This window comes from Pogoniulus pusillus, chromosome 9, assembly GCF_015220805.1.
Source record: "Pogoniulus pusillus isolate bPogPus1 chromosome 9, bPogPus1.pri, whole genome shotgun sequence".
In the NCBI taxonomy this organism is placed as follows: domain Eukaryota; kingdom Metazoa; phylum Chordata; class Aves; order Piciformes; family Lybiidae; genus Pogoniulus; species Pogoniulus pusillus.
In genome coordinates, this window is record NC_087272.1 from 26,295,896 (window position 1) to 26,315,549 (window position 19,654).

General features: G+C 45.5%; 1 protein-coding gene across 3 annotated transcripts in view; it reads left to right on the forward strand.

Moving 5' to 3' along the window:
• The window catches only part of STOX2 (storkhead box 2), an 80,240-nt gene extending 74,456 nt beyond the window's left edge, over window positions 1-5,784 (forward strand). For all 3 annotated transcript variants that reach the window (XM_064148960.1, XM_064148961.1, XM_064148962.1), the window contains one exon: window positions 64-5,784. In XM_064148960.1, the coding sequence (XP_064005030.1) occupies window positions 64-259 (196 nt within the window). In that variant the 3' untranslated portion in view covers window positions 260-5,784. The remainder of the gene's footprint in view (window positions 1-63) is intronic.
• The last annotated feature ends 13,870 nt before the right edge of the window (window positions 5,785-19,654 follow it).

Here is a 19,654-nt window from a genome sequence, read left to right on the forward strand (position 1 = left end):
TTCCTTTCTGGTCATATAGGCATGTCATATATGAGTGTGTATATTATTTCTTTTCCATTCTAGTACTCGTGAGAGCCTGGCATCCAACACTTCAAGTATTGTTGAAAGCAACAGACGTCAGAACCCTGCTCTGAGCCCTGCACACGGTGGCACAGGCCCAACATTCACCTTCCGAGCCACCGCAGACCCACCGACAAGTGAAGCTGAGAAACTGCAAAAACCTGCTAACTGCCTGCAAGCTTCTGTCACTAGTGTCTGATAGTCATCCTGCCTCAGATCTTCTGTCTCATCCCATATAGCAAAGTTTACGACACTGGGACTGATGTTTACATCTTTGGGGAAAAATTGAAACAGCATCTCAACCACAGTTTTAGTGTTTACTTAAACTGTGCTGCTATGTAGACTAGGGGCAACAAAGATTTCTTTATTTCAAAGTATTGCTTTTCACATTTGCGGCTCTGTAGCAACAGAAATAGCAGTAGGGATAATATGTACACTTTTTGCTTCACTTAATTGTAACTGAGCACATATGAAAAAAGTCTAGACACTGTAAGTGTAATCTGCATTTTCAATGTCCATGCAGTTGCCAACGTCATTAAAAGAAAAAAAAAATGCCACAGATGTGTGATGCCCCTGGTCAGAGGCCAAACTCTGCTGCAGAGTTGATTGTTTCTTCCTTCAAAAACTGAGCCACTGCTGAGAATAACCAGCCAGGACCACGATGAGGAAAACAATGCCAAACGTAACAAGTGATGACCTCAGCTCTATCTGTGAATTATTAATCCTAAGCAGTCATTTTCACTGTGCGTTTTTGTGACACAACTTTGCAAATACCTGTATGAGCAAGTAAAAAGAGGTGTGGGGGTTGGTTTGGGTTTTTTACTAAGGATGGAGGGTAGGAAGGGAGATGGCTTCTTTTGTGTTTCAAAAGTCTGAGAGATGTTTACTTACTGAGACTTGCTACTTGACCTTCCATAGTCACAAATGAGGAGGTGGGCCTTCATTAGCGGGGGGAGTGGGGAGGGAAGGGAGAGTTATAACTGTCATGGAGCCACAATGTGGAGTGACACAAAATATAACAAATATCTTCAGTATAAAGTATTTTAAAAAGATAATCTAATTCTTGTGTCACTTTTGGTATTGCAACTTGCCATTAATATATGAATCAGGATAACTAATTTCTTAGAACAAAAATATTCTTTATGATATAAATGACAAGTATGGCCTGAAGAATTGATTTCTTTCTAGTGGAAGGACATAAATCTATTTTATGTAGCTTATGAAATAGAGTGCCTAAATTAGGCTATTAAAAATAGGATACATTGTAGTCATTATCAGAGAACAAAATTTAGAGAATTATAAACTTCTGGCCTTTTTATTCAGTGGATGTTATTTCCAATTTAGCATTTTTATGGGCATGTCTAATTTCTAGAAATTAAATGTGTCCACATGGTTGGCAGTAGAAATCTGAATTCTGTAGGTATGGTATATCCTAATTGCTCTCCCCTGAACTGTTACTCCAAAGCAATTAGTACTATGCTGATTACTGCAGAGTAACTTCTAAGGATAGTTAAACTGCAAGAGTACTTTTTAGATATAAGGTCACATTCTGCTCTGTTACTCATGCAACCTGGTAGTGCAACAAAATGACTTCAAATTTAACTGTTTTTTTTTTCCTCTTTTTTTTTTTTTAATCAAATGGATGAATTGGTGGAAGAACAACGAAGATACTAAAATGTTCAACAGCCCAAACTGTTGCATAGCAAAGGGATGTTTATGTTGTCTAGCTCTTGTAGTACACAGGTCTGAAACCCAATTGTACATACTGAAACCTATTGTTTTCATCAGGTTCAGGAGACACGTATTACTCTGTACGCAAAGTCATTTGAAGCTTCACCCACGTTCTCTGTTGTCATCAGAAGTCTTTACTGAAGATTCAGCCTTATGTTACACAGTTGGATATAGTTTATTTACTTACAAACAGCTTTCTAGCTCTGGACACAATCAGTTTCCAGTTCCGTCAACAACGGCCAGTCAATGCACAGGTCTGGTTTCCTTGGTTTTGGTGTATGATTTCCATTTCATAGGAGCAATAAGACCTTTCAGTGCATATAAAGGAAATTATTGTGCTTTTGGTTGGTTATCAAAGTCACTTGGCCTTTAGCCTTCTGCCTTATCATACCTTCCAAGATGTGCTCTAATTGCCATATAATGCTTTGCATGACGCCTCTTATTATTCGATATGTATCTCCAGCCGTACTTATTCCATGCGAACTGTAGAGTCAAGAGTTTTTTTGTGGGGAATTGTCATATACTATGCAGTGGCTGACTGTGATTTTTGTTTCTGAGATGAACTCTGGCATCAGTAGTATGTATCACTTCAGTAAATAAAAAGTGTCGAAACGATAAAACAATTTACAGTGATGATCTGAAGTACTAACAGCAGTATTAAAATGCAAACAGGAAATTTCACCTTTGGGGACGATATTTGTTTGTCATAACCTAATCAGCATTTATGCAGGCAGCTGGTTGTACAGAAGACATAATTCTAATGAAATACAATAGTACCTATAAACTGTGTAGTATGTTATTTCCTAAAGTTCCCAGAGACCAGCAGACAACATAAATGTCATATTAATGTTGACATGGCATTGTACCAATATTAATGTGACTCTTGGAATATGGAATGTAAACAGAAGTTTCAAATAGAAACGTTCTAATCTTGATTTTTTTTTAATTTTCTTTTCTTTTAAAATCAACAATGGAATATAAAGAAATTCCATCTTGAGGTTCTGGTAACAAAACCACAAGAGTGGAGCCTGAGTGCTTTATGTCACCCTAATCCTTTGATGAAATCATAGCCTTGTATTACGTGGTTGCTTGTCTATCGTTCTTCTAATGTATCAACTTAAAGGTTTACAGAGTTAGATTAGGTTGAATCTGTGTTGTGTTCAACTGTAAAGGGTCAACACAAATCTGTCGGCATTTTGCACACTTAATATGTATTATTATAATACAACATGTTACTTTTATGGTAATTTTTTTTACACATATAACTACCTCCATGAATTTGATGAAATGCAGCAACGTGAAAAGTGTATTGTACAAAGCAAGGTTAAAAACTTTGAAGCATTAGGTCATGGCATTCTCTTTTGTGTCAATGCTTGAGTATGAAGTCATCGTGTTTCCACAGTTTCTTTTTACAATATTAAAAATCTGGCTTTCAGATGAGTCACTTAAAGACTTTGACAAGGCTGCATAATTGGGATAAAAGTGAAAGGGAGGCTCAAACCTTCCATCCCATCCCATCCCCAGTTACTGCTAAAATTTCTGCCTGGTAGAACTTGAAAATGTAGTTGTAATTTAGCAAATTAGGAACATCTGCAGTCTGTGAAATACAATTGACATTTTGGGATTTAACAGAAGACACTCTGGGTATTTTCTTGGCAGCCTTCAAATACTCTGGGCCCTGTTCTGCCTCCATCTTTCTCAACATATCAGGTCCTGGTTTCTCTGAACTGGCAAGGGTGTTTAAACAGCTTTTCCTTTAATGACATGCACTCTCTTCTCTAGATTGTGTGCATCTGAAACACTTGCTCCTATTGAAATTACCAGCAGCCTTTAATTGACTTCACTGGGAGCAGTATTAGGGTCCCTACTCAAGGTATGTGCCCATTGTTGAAAGAACATGGGCAGGTTTCCAAGAAAAACAGAACCGGCTTTTGAAAAGTAGCCAGCTGCAACAAGCCATCTTTCAAGAGGGAAGAAAGAAAGACTTTTCCAAAAACCAAAGGAAGAAAGTGGCAGTTGAACCTAAGCAGATCACATTTATAGACAGACCCAGATTTACAGACGCCTCTTTCAACAAACCTAGTACCATTATCCTGATACAAACTAATATCCAGTCATCAGTCGAGCTGATTTTGCCGTCGTTAGCCATTTGACTTCTCGCACCATTGTAAGTGTCCGTTATCTTCACTCGACTTTATAAAGTAAAATGTATTGGAAAACAAAGATTTTAATGAAAACTGTGGCCTAAGTGCTTGCCAGCAGTAGTCGTTTTTAGAAAAGAGAACATGCACACCAGCCTTCAGAGGCCCTCATAAACACGGATAATACTTTCCACTGAAATCCTGCCTCTTTTGCCTGAGGGCCTCAAAGCACTTGTACCAGCTAAGCCTAGGGACCCTAGGAGGTAGGCAGAGTTCACTGCCCATACTTTATGCCCAGGCACACTGGGAAAAACAAAGGCTGTCTGCAGACTGATTTATTAACCAGTTACTTTCTTAAAGTTACCAGAATAATTTTAGTAGCTAACCAAAATGTTTCATGTTTATACTCTGTAAAGTTACTCTTTTGATGCATTCAGTTTAAGAGAGAAACTGCTTTGCAGTCCTGCAGACTCCTAGATTAGCAGTGCCAAACCCCACCACGTCTCCAGTTGCAAGAGTACTGCGGGCAGTGGTTTTAGAAGCAGTTACTTTAATTAAAATGTTGTTTTTCAAAACCATTTCGCAGAGGTTTTCCCAACACAGAGCCTTGTGCTGAGAAAGCGAGTAGCACTCCTGATCTATTGGTGCCACACCCACAGTTTACAATTCTCTTTGCTCTTTGGAAGAAAACTGTACAGTATTCGAGAGAAAAGTTCTATTTTTTACTAAATTCTTTTTAAAAAAAGTATATATCTAAAAGGTTCCCCCCTCAGCATAAGTAAAGTGCATCATTGCTGCGTGAGAAACATGCAGTGGAGCCACCAAATGCCACACTGGTGCTAGAAGAAAATGGGACTATCGCGCTTCTTTTATAGCAGTGTTCTAAACATTGGGTTTGGTTATGCAGGTGCAAATCTGGCATAACTCCCCTGATCTCCCATGGATCTGATGGAGATGGGAATGGGTCGTTAACTCCATTGAAGCTCACTTATGAGCTGAGGGTTTCCGTGTTCTTCCCCCCCACCCCGAGGCACTAAATGCAGAGAAGGAGCAGAAGTCCACGCACACACCTGGCTCTGGAGGGGCAGACTGGGTTGAATCTCTGATGAGGTGCAGAGCTGCCCAGCCAGGATGCTCCAGCAGCCACCACGTTTCCCACCTTGGAAGGGCAGTTTTCCGTGCAGTATGCTGCCCTCATGATGTATAGTGGTTAGAGACACCCAAAGGATACCCACCCACAAGTATGAAAGGGCCCTTGGAGTAATTGGCACAGATGTTACTTTTATATGTGGAGGAGACTTAAGTTTAAAGGGATCATAATTCTGCAGGTAATTTTCTGTGAGTGACTGAATGTGGCTGTTGCATTAGGTTTAAATGAGTTAATAAATGCAAGTGGGACTTACTGTATGTTAGAAGGGAGTTTTGCAGCCAAGACTGCCTTGTATAAATGTGTTTGCACTGAAAAAAAAAAAACAAAAACCCTAAAAAATACTTGGTCTCTGGTTGCTGTAAAGGTCATCCAAGATGGATGTTCTGTTTATATTGTATAGTATTTCATATGAAATAATTGCAGTTCATGAAATGTCTTCCCTAACGTTACTGATTTATAACAGCACATTTGTAACATGGTTTTTATCGTGTCAGTGTACCATATTGTAAATGATGATTACTTGTCATGCTTAGTATAATAATTTAAAGGGAAAAACAAAAAAAGGACAGGGATTTTTGTAAGTCTATATTTGAAAGTCCCTCCATATGGTAATATTGTGTTCATGTTGTTTATGTAGTGTTGTGTGAAATATCCATTTTGGATTGTGTTACTTTTTAAGATATTAAATAACATTTGGTTATATGTTTTAAGTGGATTCTTTGCACCCACAGAGGGTTGGTTTTAGAGGAAATAGTTCCACTTCCATTTTTAGTGCTGTTGCGCTTAGGAAACCTTGCACAACAAACAAGAAGTCTCAGAAAAGTCTCATATCAACTTGGTGTGCTCATGTATGCTCAGGGGCTCTGAGCCATTTTAGTGTGAGCATGAGGGATAAAATTTACCAACTTTGAAACATCCCATTTGGACTGAATGTGAAAGTGTGGGTGCAGGGGGGAGTGTGATCCCCACAGAATGCCTGCGTGCCCAGCTGAGATGCACTCGAGGTCCAGAAAATGGATAGTCTGTTAGGGCGTCCTGATGCCAAAAGCAACAGGTGTAAGGTTCCTTTTTTCCAGCCGTAAGACAAAAGAGGACACGGTGCAGACACCCAAGAGAAAGAGCTCTAACAAGGAGGGATAACTTTTTTTTCCCCCACACTGTGACAGCAGTGTAAGCTGGAAAGCCCCACGTGGATAATGTAACATGCAGGTGCTATTTTCCTGCCTTTTGCCAGCACCTGGAAGAAAGTTTTGAGGAGGTTCAATCTCCAGGAGCTTTGTCAAGGGTTTTGCCTTGAGAACAGCTGTTTGCCAAGTTTGACTATTACAACATGAAAAGCAAAGCAGCATCTGTTGAAAGTAAGCTGTCATAAGCAGCTTGGTCTGTCACTGTCACCTGCTAGTGGCATGTGCTGTTACCATGCTCTTTACAGTCTTTGCTGCTTCATTCACCTTACTCTTTTGGTAATCCATCTCCTTGAAATGGTGCATCCCGAATTACAGGGAGGAAAAACCAAAACAGCAAAGCTAGGCAGGGTTTGGTTAGGGCTTCGCACCAGCACTGACATAGTGCCTTGCACAGGTAAAGTCAGTGGTGGCCAGAGTCAGAATTTCCATCCCTTTTCAGTACTGCTGGAGAAGTCTGCAGGTAGAGAGCTTTGCTTCAGTCTCTGTCCTAGCAGTAGGCTTTTACTTTGAGTGGTAGATTGGGCTGGTTGTTATCAAGAAAGAAACTACTATTGTCCAAACCTCGCACTTTAAAACTTGCTTAGGAACCTTGCTTCAGTTCTCTTTGTGCTTATTCTGACTGAGGATCTTAAGCAAATGACATCTTTTTAATGAAGCAAGGCCTATAACACACTTAAACCATCTAGGGCCACTGCTGGGTTGAAGAACTATTCTCTAGCTGTTGGAATGGGTCTTTCTGCCAAGAGCACTGAGTCACAACAGCAGCTTTCCATTCCTCAGTTATCTACAGGTGGCTTACACTCATAAGACAATAGTTTATAAAGTTCTTTTCAGACTTTCCTTGCATCATTCTCACAGCTCTAGAATCTGGGGGTTTCCTCCCAGTTTATTTTCTGTAAATCCTGCTTCTATTTTACCTCTTTTTTTCCTATCTTTCAGAATCCTCTTCTAATCCTTTTGGACATTTATCCTGCTGCAAGTTAGAGGCTTTTTCTGTGCATTACTTGACATAGGATATCTTCTGCCCCTTTTCTTCCCTTCCCCTTTCAAAATGTCACCCTGATACCACAACATATTTTCCCTACTGCTTGCTTTCTCTTTTGCTCTTTCCCGCTCATCAGAAAGACCTCAGAGAAGAAAAGGTGGTCAGCTGCTTCTGGATAGACACTCCTGACAGCTCTTCCCTTCAAGCCATACTGTTGCAGGTCTGTGGTTTTAAAAAGGTTTGGCACTATAAATATGCCCCTGCAACTAGTCCCTTCTGTTCTCTTGCTCTTGGTGACAGGTGCTCCTGTTTCGATCGTGCACTCTTCTAAAAGCCCAGCATCTCTCTGCTTTGAGAGCTCAAAGAGAAGATTCAAAACCTCAAACAATCCCAAAAAAAACCCACATCTTATTTGTCTCAGAGCACCAAACAAGGCCCCAGGTAAATGCATAGAAAAGCAATTATAAAAATGCCCAGCTGCGCTTCTCAGAGCAGCTAAGTGGAAAATGGCCTCACCTGACTAAGCTGTTCCTAAACTGTGAGGAGGGGGCCTACACTGCTCTTCACAGCTGGTACACAAAGGGAGAAAGGTTTTGCAGCAGAGTCAAAGATGCTGGGATTTCCTTAGCCACCAGCATGTTTGTGCTGAGAAGGCTGAGCTTGCATTTGTAAGCAACTTCCTTCCTTGTAAGCAACTTCCTTCTATGCCTTTAGGTCCTTATGTTTAACAAAGTATTTTTAGCCCAACTATCATAAAAGTGATGAATGGGGGCTTGGAATGGGAAATCTCACCCAAGTGCTTTTTACTTATTTTTTTTTCCTCCTCTATTGTCCCAGTAAGTACAGAAAACCTAACCCTATGCTGCCAGCTATTTGAAAGTAAGAAAATGCAGTAAATAAATCTACCAGCATGTCTGCATACACTAAAATAGTTACGTTCCCTGTTTGCTTGCTTGCATGCTTGCTTAGGGAAACCAGGAGCCATTTGTTTCATTTTTTTAAAATATCTCTCCTCTTGTCCCTGTACTTGTTGCTGGTAAAATCAAACTAGGTGTCTAGTAAGTGCCAAAGAGGGTCAGTCTGACAGGATGCTGCAAAAGCAGTAGCTGCCAATGCATTCAGAGTTGGCACCAGTAGTAAGAAAACAAGCAGGAGCTAACCATCTCTCCTATGTGTGCAGGCTTTCCTTATGCAGAAGTGAAAGGGTGCACCAGCACTGAGCAGGACCATGCTTTCTGTGCTGCAGTTCCTATTGCAGAGCTGTCTCAGTGCAGGTGTGTTGCATGCCTTGCTGATGAAACTTCTGCCCTAGAGAGTGTGTATCAGGAGCACAGCCACAGAGCTGCAGCCCTTTTGAGTCCTATCAGCTGGGTTTGAGGACCTAGGCAATTAATTTTGCAGAGCAGCTTGTGCCTTGAAAGGATTTGAACTCAAGCTGCATCCCATGACCCTCATACCGGGAGCCTGCAATTGCAACATAGCTGTGGTCTCTACCATGGGCACACCACTACATTTGTACTATTGGCCAGGAGCAGCCATAAAGGCTGCAAACTTGAGTATAGAATCACAGAATGGTTTAGGTTGGAAGGCACATCAAAGATCATCTAGTTCAACCCCCCCCACCACAGGCAAAGATACCTCCCACTAGAAGAAGGTCGTTCAAGGCCTCATCCAACCTGGCCTTGAACACTTCCAGGGGGGAGCATCCACAACAGCAGAGAAGGGCATTTGCCTTTCTGGCTGTGGTAGATGAATGCTGCCCCTGCCTATGTAGGGAGGTCCCTCTCCCTCCCTCCACACTGATGTTCCTTGCAGCCAGTTGCCCAGCTCACCTCAGTCACCTTGAGCCACACCTCCAGGGTCAGCAACCTCCCTGCTGAGCTGTGGAGCCCCACACAACTCACCAGCAGCACGGTGAGGAGGTGGGAGGAGCAGCTAGTCTCTGTCCAGTTTAGCACCTGCCTCTGACTCGAGCCCAGAGTGAACCTGCCAGAGAAGTCCTCATTAGTGTCCAGCTGCTGCACTTGAGCATGCTTCTGCTGGACACAAGCTGGTGATGATTTTCAGGTGCTCGTAACTGGGCCATCTGTAATGCTCATGTAAGTCATGGCCTTGGCAGAGCTCCTCAATAAAACAGTAACTACTTTCCCCCCACCCCTTTTATAAGCCTAGATGGGGCAGCATTTTCTTAACTGTTATTTTTTTTGTCTTCTAAAGCAGTGCAGAGGTGCCTTACCTGAAACTTCCCAGGAAACTTTGTGTTGAGGCAAATACCTCACTGTCAGACAACATCTTCAGCAGAAGCCTCAGTCAGCACTGTGAAGAGGAGAGGATGCATGAGAGCAGTCCAGTGCCCAGACCAAAGAACAAAGGTGCAAAGCTCACTGAGGGAGCCTGATCAGAGCCTGGGCCACCTATCTTGTTGCACAGAGAGGAAGGATAAGGCCAGCACTCGCGGTAGGAGAGGAAACCCAAAAAACCTCCTTAGTTTTGTTGTTGCAGTGCTGTTGCTTGGCTTCAGCACCTAGCAGCCCTCTAGGAGCCCTCCAGAGTAGCACGGACAGTACTGGTGTCGTGTCCTGTCTTCTCTTCCCCACTTACTTCTGAAGAAAGAAATTCTGTCTTCCACCATAGTGTTTTGTTTCTAAGTAGGGGCCAGCAGACCCTGAAGATAGATTATTCGTTCATGATGAGGCTCTGAGGAGTCCTCAGAGCTAAGGCAGCAAATGTATGTATTGTTCCTCGGTAAAGGTAGACCCTTTTGCTGCCTGTTACTGGTTTATTACCGCCTATAACCCGGTATGGAGAGACAGTATTCCTCATGCTTTGCTGTTAGGCAGCAGGTAAGAGTCTTGACAAATCACAGCTCATGCAGAAAAGGAAAACAAGATGAGAAACCCATTTACTTTTGAACACAGATGTAGGGAAAGAAAAGAAAAGATATATCCCAGGAAATGAAAGCCTTACAGAATGACAAACAGTTGTGAAAAGCTCTTCTGCTGTGTTTAAAACATTCACCTGGAGGCGAGTGGGCTCACCTTGAATCAGAAACTAATAAAAGACTATTGCCTTCCTCTTTTGGACCACTGCAGATTCCAGAACTGTTTGGTTTTCTAAACGTGAGCTGCTTAGGATGTTGCTGAGGGAGAATGTGTGTTTTTGACACTGGATTAGTAGCAGGGTGAACTTATCTTCCGGTCCAGCCAGCTGAGACCCCCAGCTTCAGCGCTGGGTGACAGAACATGTCAGGCTAAAAAGGAAGGCTGTTGGCATTTTAGTTTTTTCTGTAAAAAGCAAGAAAGTTATCTCTGTGCTATACTGACATGTAGTGTGTGAATTCAGAGTCTCACGACTGCTGCCTTGTGCCATAGGTCATGCAGACAGTTATAAAACCCTGGAGTGAGTCTCTGTGGATGTAGATAGGTCAGCAGGCAACCAGCTTCTGCCCAGATTTCCTCCATTAATCGAAGGATCCTGGGTTCACAAAAGCCAGCTGAGGCAGGGAACTACATGTGCCTGATAGACTTCAGCTTATACTGGAATGTGTCTGTGGTTGTGCTGTAAGGATGCGGTGTCCCTGAGCAATGCCCAGCCAGGAGTTGGGATGCAGCACAGCTGCTGAGCGCAGCCAGGGCTGACTCCCCTGAAGGTGCCCCATTTGTAGGCAGAGTGGGATCCTGGGAGAAGCCCTGCAAGAAGGGATGGGATGGAAAGGGACCTAGGAGGGTCTTCCTGGTAGTGCTGCCATGGGAGCTGCTCTTCCTCTCTGCTGCCTAGCACAATGGCTCTCCTTGCTGCTGGTTAACTCCTGGCCTGAAGAACAAGTCACTGTCTTTCACCTTCCAGGCAGGAACTAGGCACAGCCTGCCAAACTGGCAAGAGGCTCGGCACTCCTGGCAGTATTCCCTTCTACTCAGGCAGCCTGCTAAAATGCTATTTCTTGTTTCAACTCATCGTCCTTCCCTCTCCCCATGTGCACAGGAGGTTTCTGCTCACAGAGTTTTTGCTCACTCCCAACGCTCCCATATTTGTCTTGGAATAAAACAATTTCTTCCCCTCCATTCCTGCAGTACATGCAATAAGTTGCTGTTTGTTCCCTTGCAAAGGCTGCAGAGTGCCTCCAAGCTTCTTTTCAATCCAAAAAAACACATCCCCTCTCCAGCAGGACAAGGTCTGTGATGCATCCCAGATGTTTGCAAGTGGCAGCTGTCCTCAGAAACAACAGATTATATGAGGGAAATGGATAAGTAATGAGCAGTTGCTTCTCCTTATGCCCCTGTTCAGAGGCAAAGAAGTTTTGACACTGGCTCTATTTACCACACTGGTATATGAAACCTTTTTAAATGTCACTCAGAGGCATCTCTGTTACTAGGTGTGTTTGTCGTGGGGAACTAAAAGTGGGGTGCAGAACAGTCTCCCATCATTAACTAAGATTCATCTTATGTCTTAGTCTTTGATTACCTATCACCAGCTCTAAATTAGTCCATTCCTGTCCCATCAAGCAGAAGAAAAGCACTGGCTGAGAAGGTCTCTATGCTGCAGCTGCTGTTCACATGCTCAGGGCAGCCTCAAGCTGTGTTCATGGCTCTCTCTGATTGCCTCATTTTTCCCACTCTTGCAGGATTTTTGGCAGGGACTTCTTCTTGAGGCCATGCTGTTACAGGCCTGCTGGAGCCCTCCTCTCAGGCCAAGGCCCTGAATACCAAGCTCCTTGTAAGAGAAATTATGAATTTTAAGATACAGTTTCTTACGTGGAAGCTGTTAGGCCAGGCAGGATCACCACGCTGCAATAACTGCCTATGCCCAAGCGCAGGGGCACTCCGAATGGCTGTTTCCCATTGTGACACTGCCCACCTGCTGTATCGTTTGGCAAGCTGATTAGGATGGCATTGTTAGGGCTGTCACTACCCACACTGGTGACAAACAGCAAGGCTAGTGCTGTAAGGGAATTCCTTTGACACAGAAAATTTCTCATGCTTCATCAACACAGTGCTGGAAGTAGGACCAGTGAAAGTAAGGGGTTTTTTTTCAAGAAAGAAGTGGCTTAAATAGCTTCACAGAGATGAGCAAGGGGCTGAGCAGCTCTTCAATAGAGATTTTTTTCCTTTTATTGAGAGGATGAAACTGGTTAAGACCTTGTCCATTCTGCCATGCTATCAGGAGTCTCAAATGAAATGTGGTTGTGCTCAACTTCCTGGAAGGATAATTGTATGCCAAAGCTTAATAGTGTAAGCAATCCTTTCACATGGACAAGGAGGGGAGGGGGGGAAAAGAAAACAAACTCAACAAGTCATCTACAGAGGTCTGTGCCAACAGCTTTCTCTGGAAACAGTCCATATAATTCACAGCAGGAAAGACATTTGTATCAACTTACCAACAAATTACTTTGGAAGAACAGACTTTGATGAGGCAAATGGGACCAGGCCTCCAGTCTGCACGTTGGTAGACAGTGATTTCTACAAAATGCTGTTCTAGGGATATCTCACACCCACTGGATGTATGGAGAGAGGCAGAGTAGGAGTATGTGAGAGGAACAGCAGAGAGAAATTGTGCTAACAGTCATGGTGCTATACTTTCCCACCATTAGGATGAGGAGCTCTAGCTTGTATTGATTCACAGTTCGTTTTCATGGCACTATTTATAGATCTGCTAACACTTCCTAAATGACAATCCCAATGGCACACTGCAAACCCTTCAGGATTTGCCATGTAGTTGAATTTCTTTGTGTGTTTTCAGTGGGAAAAATGACTGCTTTCTTGACTGGTCCAAAGCTGTGAACAGTAAACTGATGGAGGTTGCTGAAGCATTGTCTTTAAAACCTGTCTGGATATTGCCCCTTGGATTGGAGCAGATCTGGGTCTTACTGGAGCTCGATCTCAGCCCCCTGCCTTTTCCTCTACAAGGCTCTGCCGGTGTTTTCAGAGGTGCCCAGGCCACAGGATCCAGACATCCCTAAACACAGCTGAGCACTGAGGAAGCTGTGGGACATGCAGGAGGGTAGCAGCTGCTGCAGTTGATTGGGTCCTTTGGTGGCAGCTTCATCTGAAGCCTGTCCCTGGCAGGTGCAGGGCAGCTCTCCAAGGCAGTGGGGACATATGGCTGTCTCAGCTTTTCCCATCCTATGTGACAAGGCACTTCAGCCACCATGGACCAACACCCTTTGGAGAGAAAGTGCTTCTTCGTTTGCCTCAGCTCTTAGATCATTAATTCCTCCGTTCTCCTCCTTTTTATTCATTCCTTAAGCTGCTCTAGCTGTCACATCTGCACACTTACCAGCTGATTTCCCAATTTTAATTGCCCTCCGAGGGCTTCTTCAAGAGCCACACCTGCTTTTGTCTGGGCCTTCATTTGTCACTTTCCAAACTGAAGCAGCGAGCATTTAGAATTCAGCCTCTGTGACTGTGTTGTGTTTCTTCAAATGTGTGATTAATTGTTGGGCCTTTACAGGCCGACTTTAGCTACTTCTGCATAAAACAAAATCTATCTTTTGCTGGAAAGCTCCCCACATCATGGATATTAAATATCATCTGGTCAGTGAGACTTCTGTTTGTTCATCCCATTTGTTCTTGCAGGAAGAAGCCATATGAAATGCAAAGAAAGTTCAGGGCTCTCTCAAGTTTATTCTATTTAGACTGGGGGGGGAAACAAGTTATTTTTGTTTGTCAAAACTATTCTTACAAGGAAACATTTGAGATTAGGGAAGGAGGAATGGTCCAGGTCATTGCAGCCCCTGCAGCAATGTAAGCAAGGAGATTGTATAATCCAGCTCGTAAACCACTTCAACTCCACAAATATTAAGCTTTTTTTTTTTTGTTCTCCTTCACAGCTGCTATGGGAAGGCTACTTTAAACCTTTACTTTAAAGCCCAGAGTGACTGCTTTGTTATATCCGTGCCCAGAGAAGCCCTCTCTGGCTGGGCAAGGGGTGTGTTCCCTCCTTCTTACACCATCTTCTCAGATGAAGACATGTGCGAGGTGCAGGTCATGGCTGGCTGGGGTCACCCCTCTACCACCCCACATGGGTGACCCCTCTTCCATTCCTTGGATCCTCAGGGACAATGAGCTGCAAGCTGAAAACTACAGTGCTGCTTAGTCTGGCAAAAACACAGAAACAAAGTCTTGCCCTCAAAAACCCCACCACTATGGGGAAGAGGAGTAGCAAGAGAGATTTACAGATGGATGGATGCACAGGCAGGCAAATAAGCACTTTAATTTCTTTCTTTTATATTTAATTTGCCAGAACCTCCTTCTGCCCAGGGGTCATAGAGAAGGTGGGAAGCTGCTATCAGAAATCAGAATTAGGCCCATCCTGAGTCACTTTTCATAGCCAGGGCCTGCAGGGCAAAAAACTAACCTGAAGAGGGGAGCACAAAAGAGTATTTGCCAATGCACTGCTTGTTTTAGTGCCGTAGCATGAGCAGCACACTCGAAACACCAAAGAAAGGCTAAAACTGCCTATTATGGACATGTGGTTCAGTTATATACATTTAGATGGCCAAGAGCACTGGCATGGAGGCAGCCAGTGTGAGAGGCAGGTCAGCCAGACATTGAGCAGAGATTGCAGCTGATCCCTCACAAGCCCTGCTTGCACTCGCCGTCTTTGCAGCAGCCGGTAGTGCCTTGGCCTCCCTGGAAGCAATGCCAGTGTTTCCAGCCAGTTTTGAGGCTCAGTTAATGTTCATCACATGATATATAGAAGTGCTGAGTAATGTTTTTAGCTATTATTAAGTTCTTGGAAACAGCAGAAGGCTGCTCAGGAGCCCACTCCTGCAATCACAGTAAACGAGTCGCGGGAGGTGCCCGCTCGATCTCAGCAGAGGATGCTGGTGCTGGGGGCTGGCTGCCTGACACTCACCAAGGCAGAATGCAGGGGCAGCCCCTGTGCACACACTGATGCCCCTTGCTCCTGAAGGCTGCTACAGCCTTGACATTAAAATATTTACTGTGTCCAAAGGAGGAGTTAAAGAAACTCCACAGAGCTTATCTAAGCCCTGATCTGTGCTGGCAAGAGCATAGGTACCACATCCCCCTGGCATCAGCCCACACGCCTTCAGCCTTCTTAGCGTTCCCTTGCTGTCTTTTATTGCTTTCATCAGAGCCCCCTGAGCTGATGAAGGCTGAGTCCCTGAGCAGCTGTGCTGGGACTCCCTGATCAGAGGGTGCCACATGTAACAGAGCAAAGCCGTGAGAACCAGCAGGGAAAGGAGTCTCTGCATAGGTGCTCTGTTTGCCTCCAGTGGGATTAGGCTTTAATAACACCAAAAGCAGCTCTAGATGCAGGCCAAGTACTCTGTGTTTGGAAGTCTATTCAGCTAACTCCCGTCAAGGCTGCTTTAGGACCACGAGTACCCCCACAGCTCTCTGGGGCCACTCATCTTCGTGCTGCAGAAGCAGGCAGGAGGCAGGGCGGGAGGCTCGCTCAGGAGACCACACGAAGACAGCAGGTTTGAGAGGATGGGGCGGGGGCTTGCTGATGCGGGAGGAGAACTCAGCCATGAAGGCTAACAGAGGAAGCTTAACTGCACTGAGAAACAGACAAAAAAAAGACAAGTCACAATCTCTACTTTGCGCTACAACTCTCTCTCCCAAAATGGGCCGGTCTCTCCCTCGGGCTGGGGCTTCCCCGCCGCCGTGGCGGAGGAGGCCGTGGGAGCCGCGGTCCGCCTGCTGTCTGCGCCGCGCCCGCCGCCCGCCAGAGGACGCTGCCGGCCGCCAGAGGACGCTGCCGGCCCGCCGTGGAGCCCGGCTGGCGGCCGCCCGCGCCCACGGGGCACGGAGCTGTATGCCGACTGTCCACCGAGGGCTGCTGCCGGTGGGAAAGGGCGAACGAGGCCGTAAAGAGCGACCCGGGCAAGTCTGAGCAGTGCGCTCTGCCGAACTCCTGCGGTTCAAGACGGCCCTGTGCAAGCCCCCACAGCCGGGTCGGCGCAGCCCCTGCTGTCGCTGACCGAGAGCGGCCCTGCAGAGAAGGGCTACTGGCGGCTGGGAGGCTGGGCCTGAGCCAGCAGTGCACACCTGCAGCTCTGAAAGGTAATCGCGGCCTGGGCTGCTTATAAAGAAGCAGGGCCAGCAGGCTGGGGGAGGTGATTCTGCCTCTGCTCAACCCTGGGGAGACCTCAGCTGGAGTAGTGTCAGTTCTGGAGCCCTCAGCACGAGAAGGACATGAAACTGCTTGAGTGGGTCCAGAGGAGGCCACCAAAATGATCCGAGGGCTCAAACACCTCTCCTGTGAGGGTGGACTCAGGTAACTTGGATTCTTCAGCCTAGAGAACGCTCCAGGGAGACCTATTGCTGTCTTTCAGTACTTCAGAGTGTAAGGAAGGTGTGGACGATCACTTTAGCAGGGCCTGTTGCAATGGACCAGAATGGCTCTCTGCAACCTGATCTAGTTGGGGGCGCCCCTGCTTACTGCAGAGGGGTTGGACTAGATGACCTTCCAGGGTCACTTCCAACACAGACCATTCTATGAAAGGGTAATGGTTTTAAACTAAAAGAGAGGAGATTTAGGCCAGATAAAAGGAGAACATTTTTTGCAGTGAGGATGGAGAAACACTGGCACAGGTTTCCCAAAGGATTTGGTAAAAATCCTACCCGTGGAAATATTTAAGGTCAGGTTGGACTGAGCTTTGAGCAACCTGGTCTAGCTGAAGATATCCCTGATCACTGGACTGGATGACCTGTAAAGGTCCCTTCCAATGCAAATGTTTGCATGATTCAATGATAAAAGCAGCATGTGAGGGAAACTCCACTTCCAGTTCCTGTAGGGCCTTTCCTTGGCGAGGGCCAAGCTGCCACTTTCTCTCCTCAGCCTGCTCAGCTAAGAGAGCACATACTGTTATTTCAGTGCTGCTGCTGCTGCTGGATGTCTTACACCTTACAGTGGGAGCTTATCTAGAGCCATTAGTAGGTGACACTTCAGAGGCAGCCAGGAAACCAGTAGAAACAGTGGAAAAAGCCCTTCAAGGAGAGACTGAGGGAGCTGGGATTGTTTAGCCTGGAGGAGGCTCAGGGGTGACCTTATTGCTGTCTACAACTACCTGAGGGGTGGTTGTGGCCAGGAGGAGGTTGCTCTCTTCTCTCAGGTGGCCAGCACCAGAATGAGAGGACACAGCCTCAGGCTGTGCCAGGGGAAATTTAGGCTCGAGGTGAGGAAAAAGTTCTTCACTGAGAGAGTCATTGGACACTGGAATGGGCTGCCCGGGGAGGTGGTGGAGTCGCCGTCCCTGGGGCTGTTCAAGGCAAGATTGGACGTGGCACTTGGTGCCATGGTTTAGCCTTGAGCTCTGTGGTAAAGGGTTGGACTTGATGATCTGTGAGGTCTCTTCCAACCTTGGTGGTACTGTGATACTGTGAAAAAGGGCACCCTTGTGGTGTGATGGTGTGGCTTTGAGTCATTAGCCTGATGCTGGAGAAGCTGCCAAACAGATGTCAGGTGGGGCTAGGGAGAGACCACAGCAGGCTTGCTGGCAGCTTGCAGTATTTTTCTGATGAAATTGGGCTGGTTGAGCGAAAACAGACTTGCCAGATTCAGGATAACATCAACGCAGTGTGCAAGCCTATAGTGATGTCCATCTAAGTACAATTTTATCAGAATAATCTATATAGCTATAAACATCTATATGAAGCTTGAGAATGACAGTGTCCAGTCAAATGTAATTCTGAAATGTTCTTATTTTTGAGCACTCCACAAAAACTTGCCTTTAACATAAATGTTGTTCGGTACCTACACCAAAAAAAAACCCACCATTTTTCTGTCTAGGTGAAGTTCATCTTTCAAAACAGCTGTTAAAGACTTGTTATGCTTAAACGGAGAGTTTCAAACTTTTCCTGTCATTAGGCTGTTTTCTTAATTCCTGTTGGATTTGCAGCTGCCTTCCCTCTCTGCCACAGCCTTACAGGGAAAAGAAGGATGGGGAAATGTTACCTGGAACCTTTCCAATGCCTTTCACTTTCAAGTGCCCAGAGAATATTGTCTGCATCTCCCCCTAGGGTGTGGAGCTTAATATCTGACAGATGTTTTGACTTTTACTGAGCAACTAGGAGACAAGGAAGGTGGGCAGCACCACAAAATCTTAGTTGTGACATCTCAGTACCTGCGGAGGGCTGTGCCCAGGCCAATGGGAAGGCATCCCTGTGAGGCTACAGCCTGTGGGCAATGCAGGCTGCATCCCAAGAGATGCAGGATGGCCCATCTGCAGAGCCTTGGCCAGCTGTTGCAGTCACACAGCTGCCAAGTTAATTGATTAAAAAAAAAAAGGCTTGGTTTATTTAGGTGGGAAATGGCCAGCTCAGCTCACCGAAACTGATTCCTGTGCTGTCCTCATGAAGGCAATACCTCAGCACCCTCCTGTTTTCAGGACACATGCTGGTGTGACATGAGGAGCATCTCTGGGCAGACCTTAGCCATGCTGTCAGTTCAGAGGGAGTTATCTTGTAAATCACTTGTATACCTGAACTGCATCTCTTCCACCATTCCCTCCCTGCCCCTGAGCTGAGTTAAGGAAGGGACATGAGAGAGACATGGACCTCCTGGAGTCAGTCCAGAGGAGGCCACAAAGATGGTCAGAGGGCTGGAGCACCTCCCCTTTGAGGACAGGCTGAGAAAGTTGGGGCTGGAGAAGAGAAAGCTCTGGGGAGACCTAATAGCTGACCTTCAATATCTGACAGGCACCTACAAGAAAGCTGAGGAAAGACTGTTTAGAAAGGCTTGTAGTGACAGGACAAGGGTCAATGGTTTTAAATTGAAGCAGAGTAGATTTGGGTTGGACATAAGGAGGAAGTTCTTCACAATGAGAGTAGTCAAACAGTGGAACGAGTTGCCCAAGGATGCGGTTCGCGCCCCATCCCTGGAGACATTCAAGATCCAACTTGATGTGGCCCTGGACAACCTGATCTAGTTGGACACATCCCTTCTGCCTGCTGGGGGAGTTGGACAGGGTGATCTCTGAGGCTCCCTCCCAACTCGGTGCAGTCTGTGAACCTGTGAGTAGGTTTGGAGACTTAGTTCTGTTTAATCAGTCTGTTCATGAACGCTGCTCAGCTTGTGGCACTTAAAGCAGGGGTAGAGCCCCATATCCTCGAGGCACTTGGTGTTGTTTTTTGAGGTCTTGTTGCCATTTTGTTCCCATCCTGTGCTGGGAAGTGTGGTGTGCTGTGAAGGCTCTGGAAAGCCTGAGCCAATGGAACCCTGGTGCCAGCAATAATACATCTGGCTTCTGTGCAAGCAGCTGGTGTGATGGTAACACAGTGGGCTTGGAGAAGCGAATCTGGAGACAGTATCTAGGGCCCACCTTCTTATGAGAGCATAAGGGCTTGTCATGTCCATTTGTTCCTGTGACTTACATGTCCTGGTTCAAAGCTGGCATACATGCAGGAAAAAGAAAAAGACTGCATACACAAGC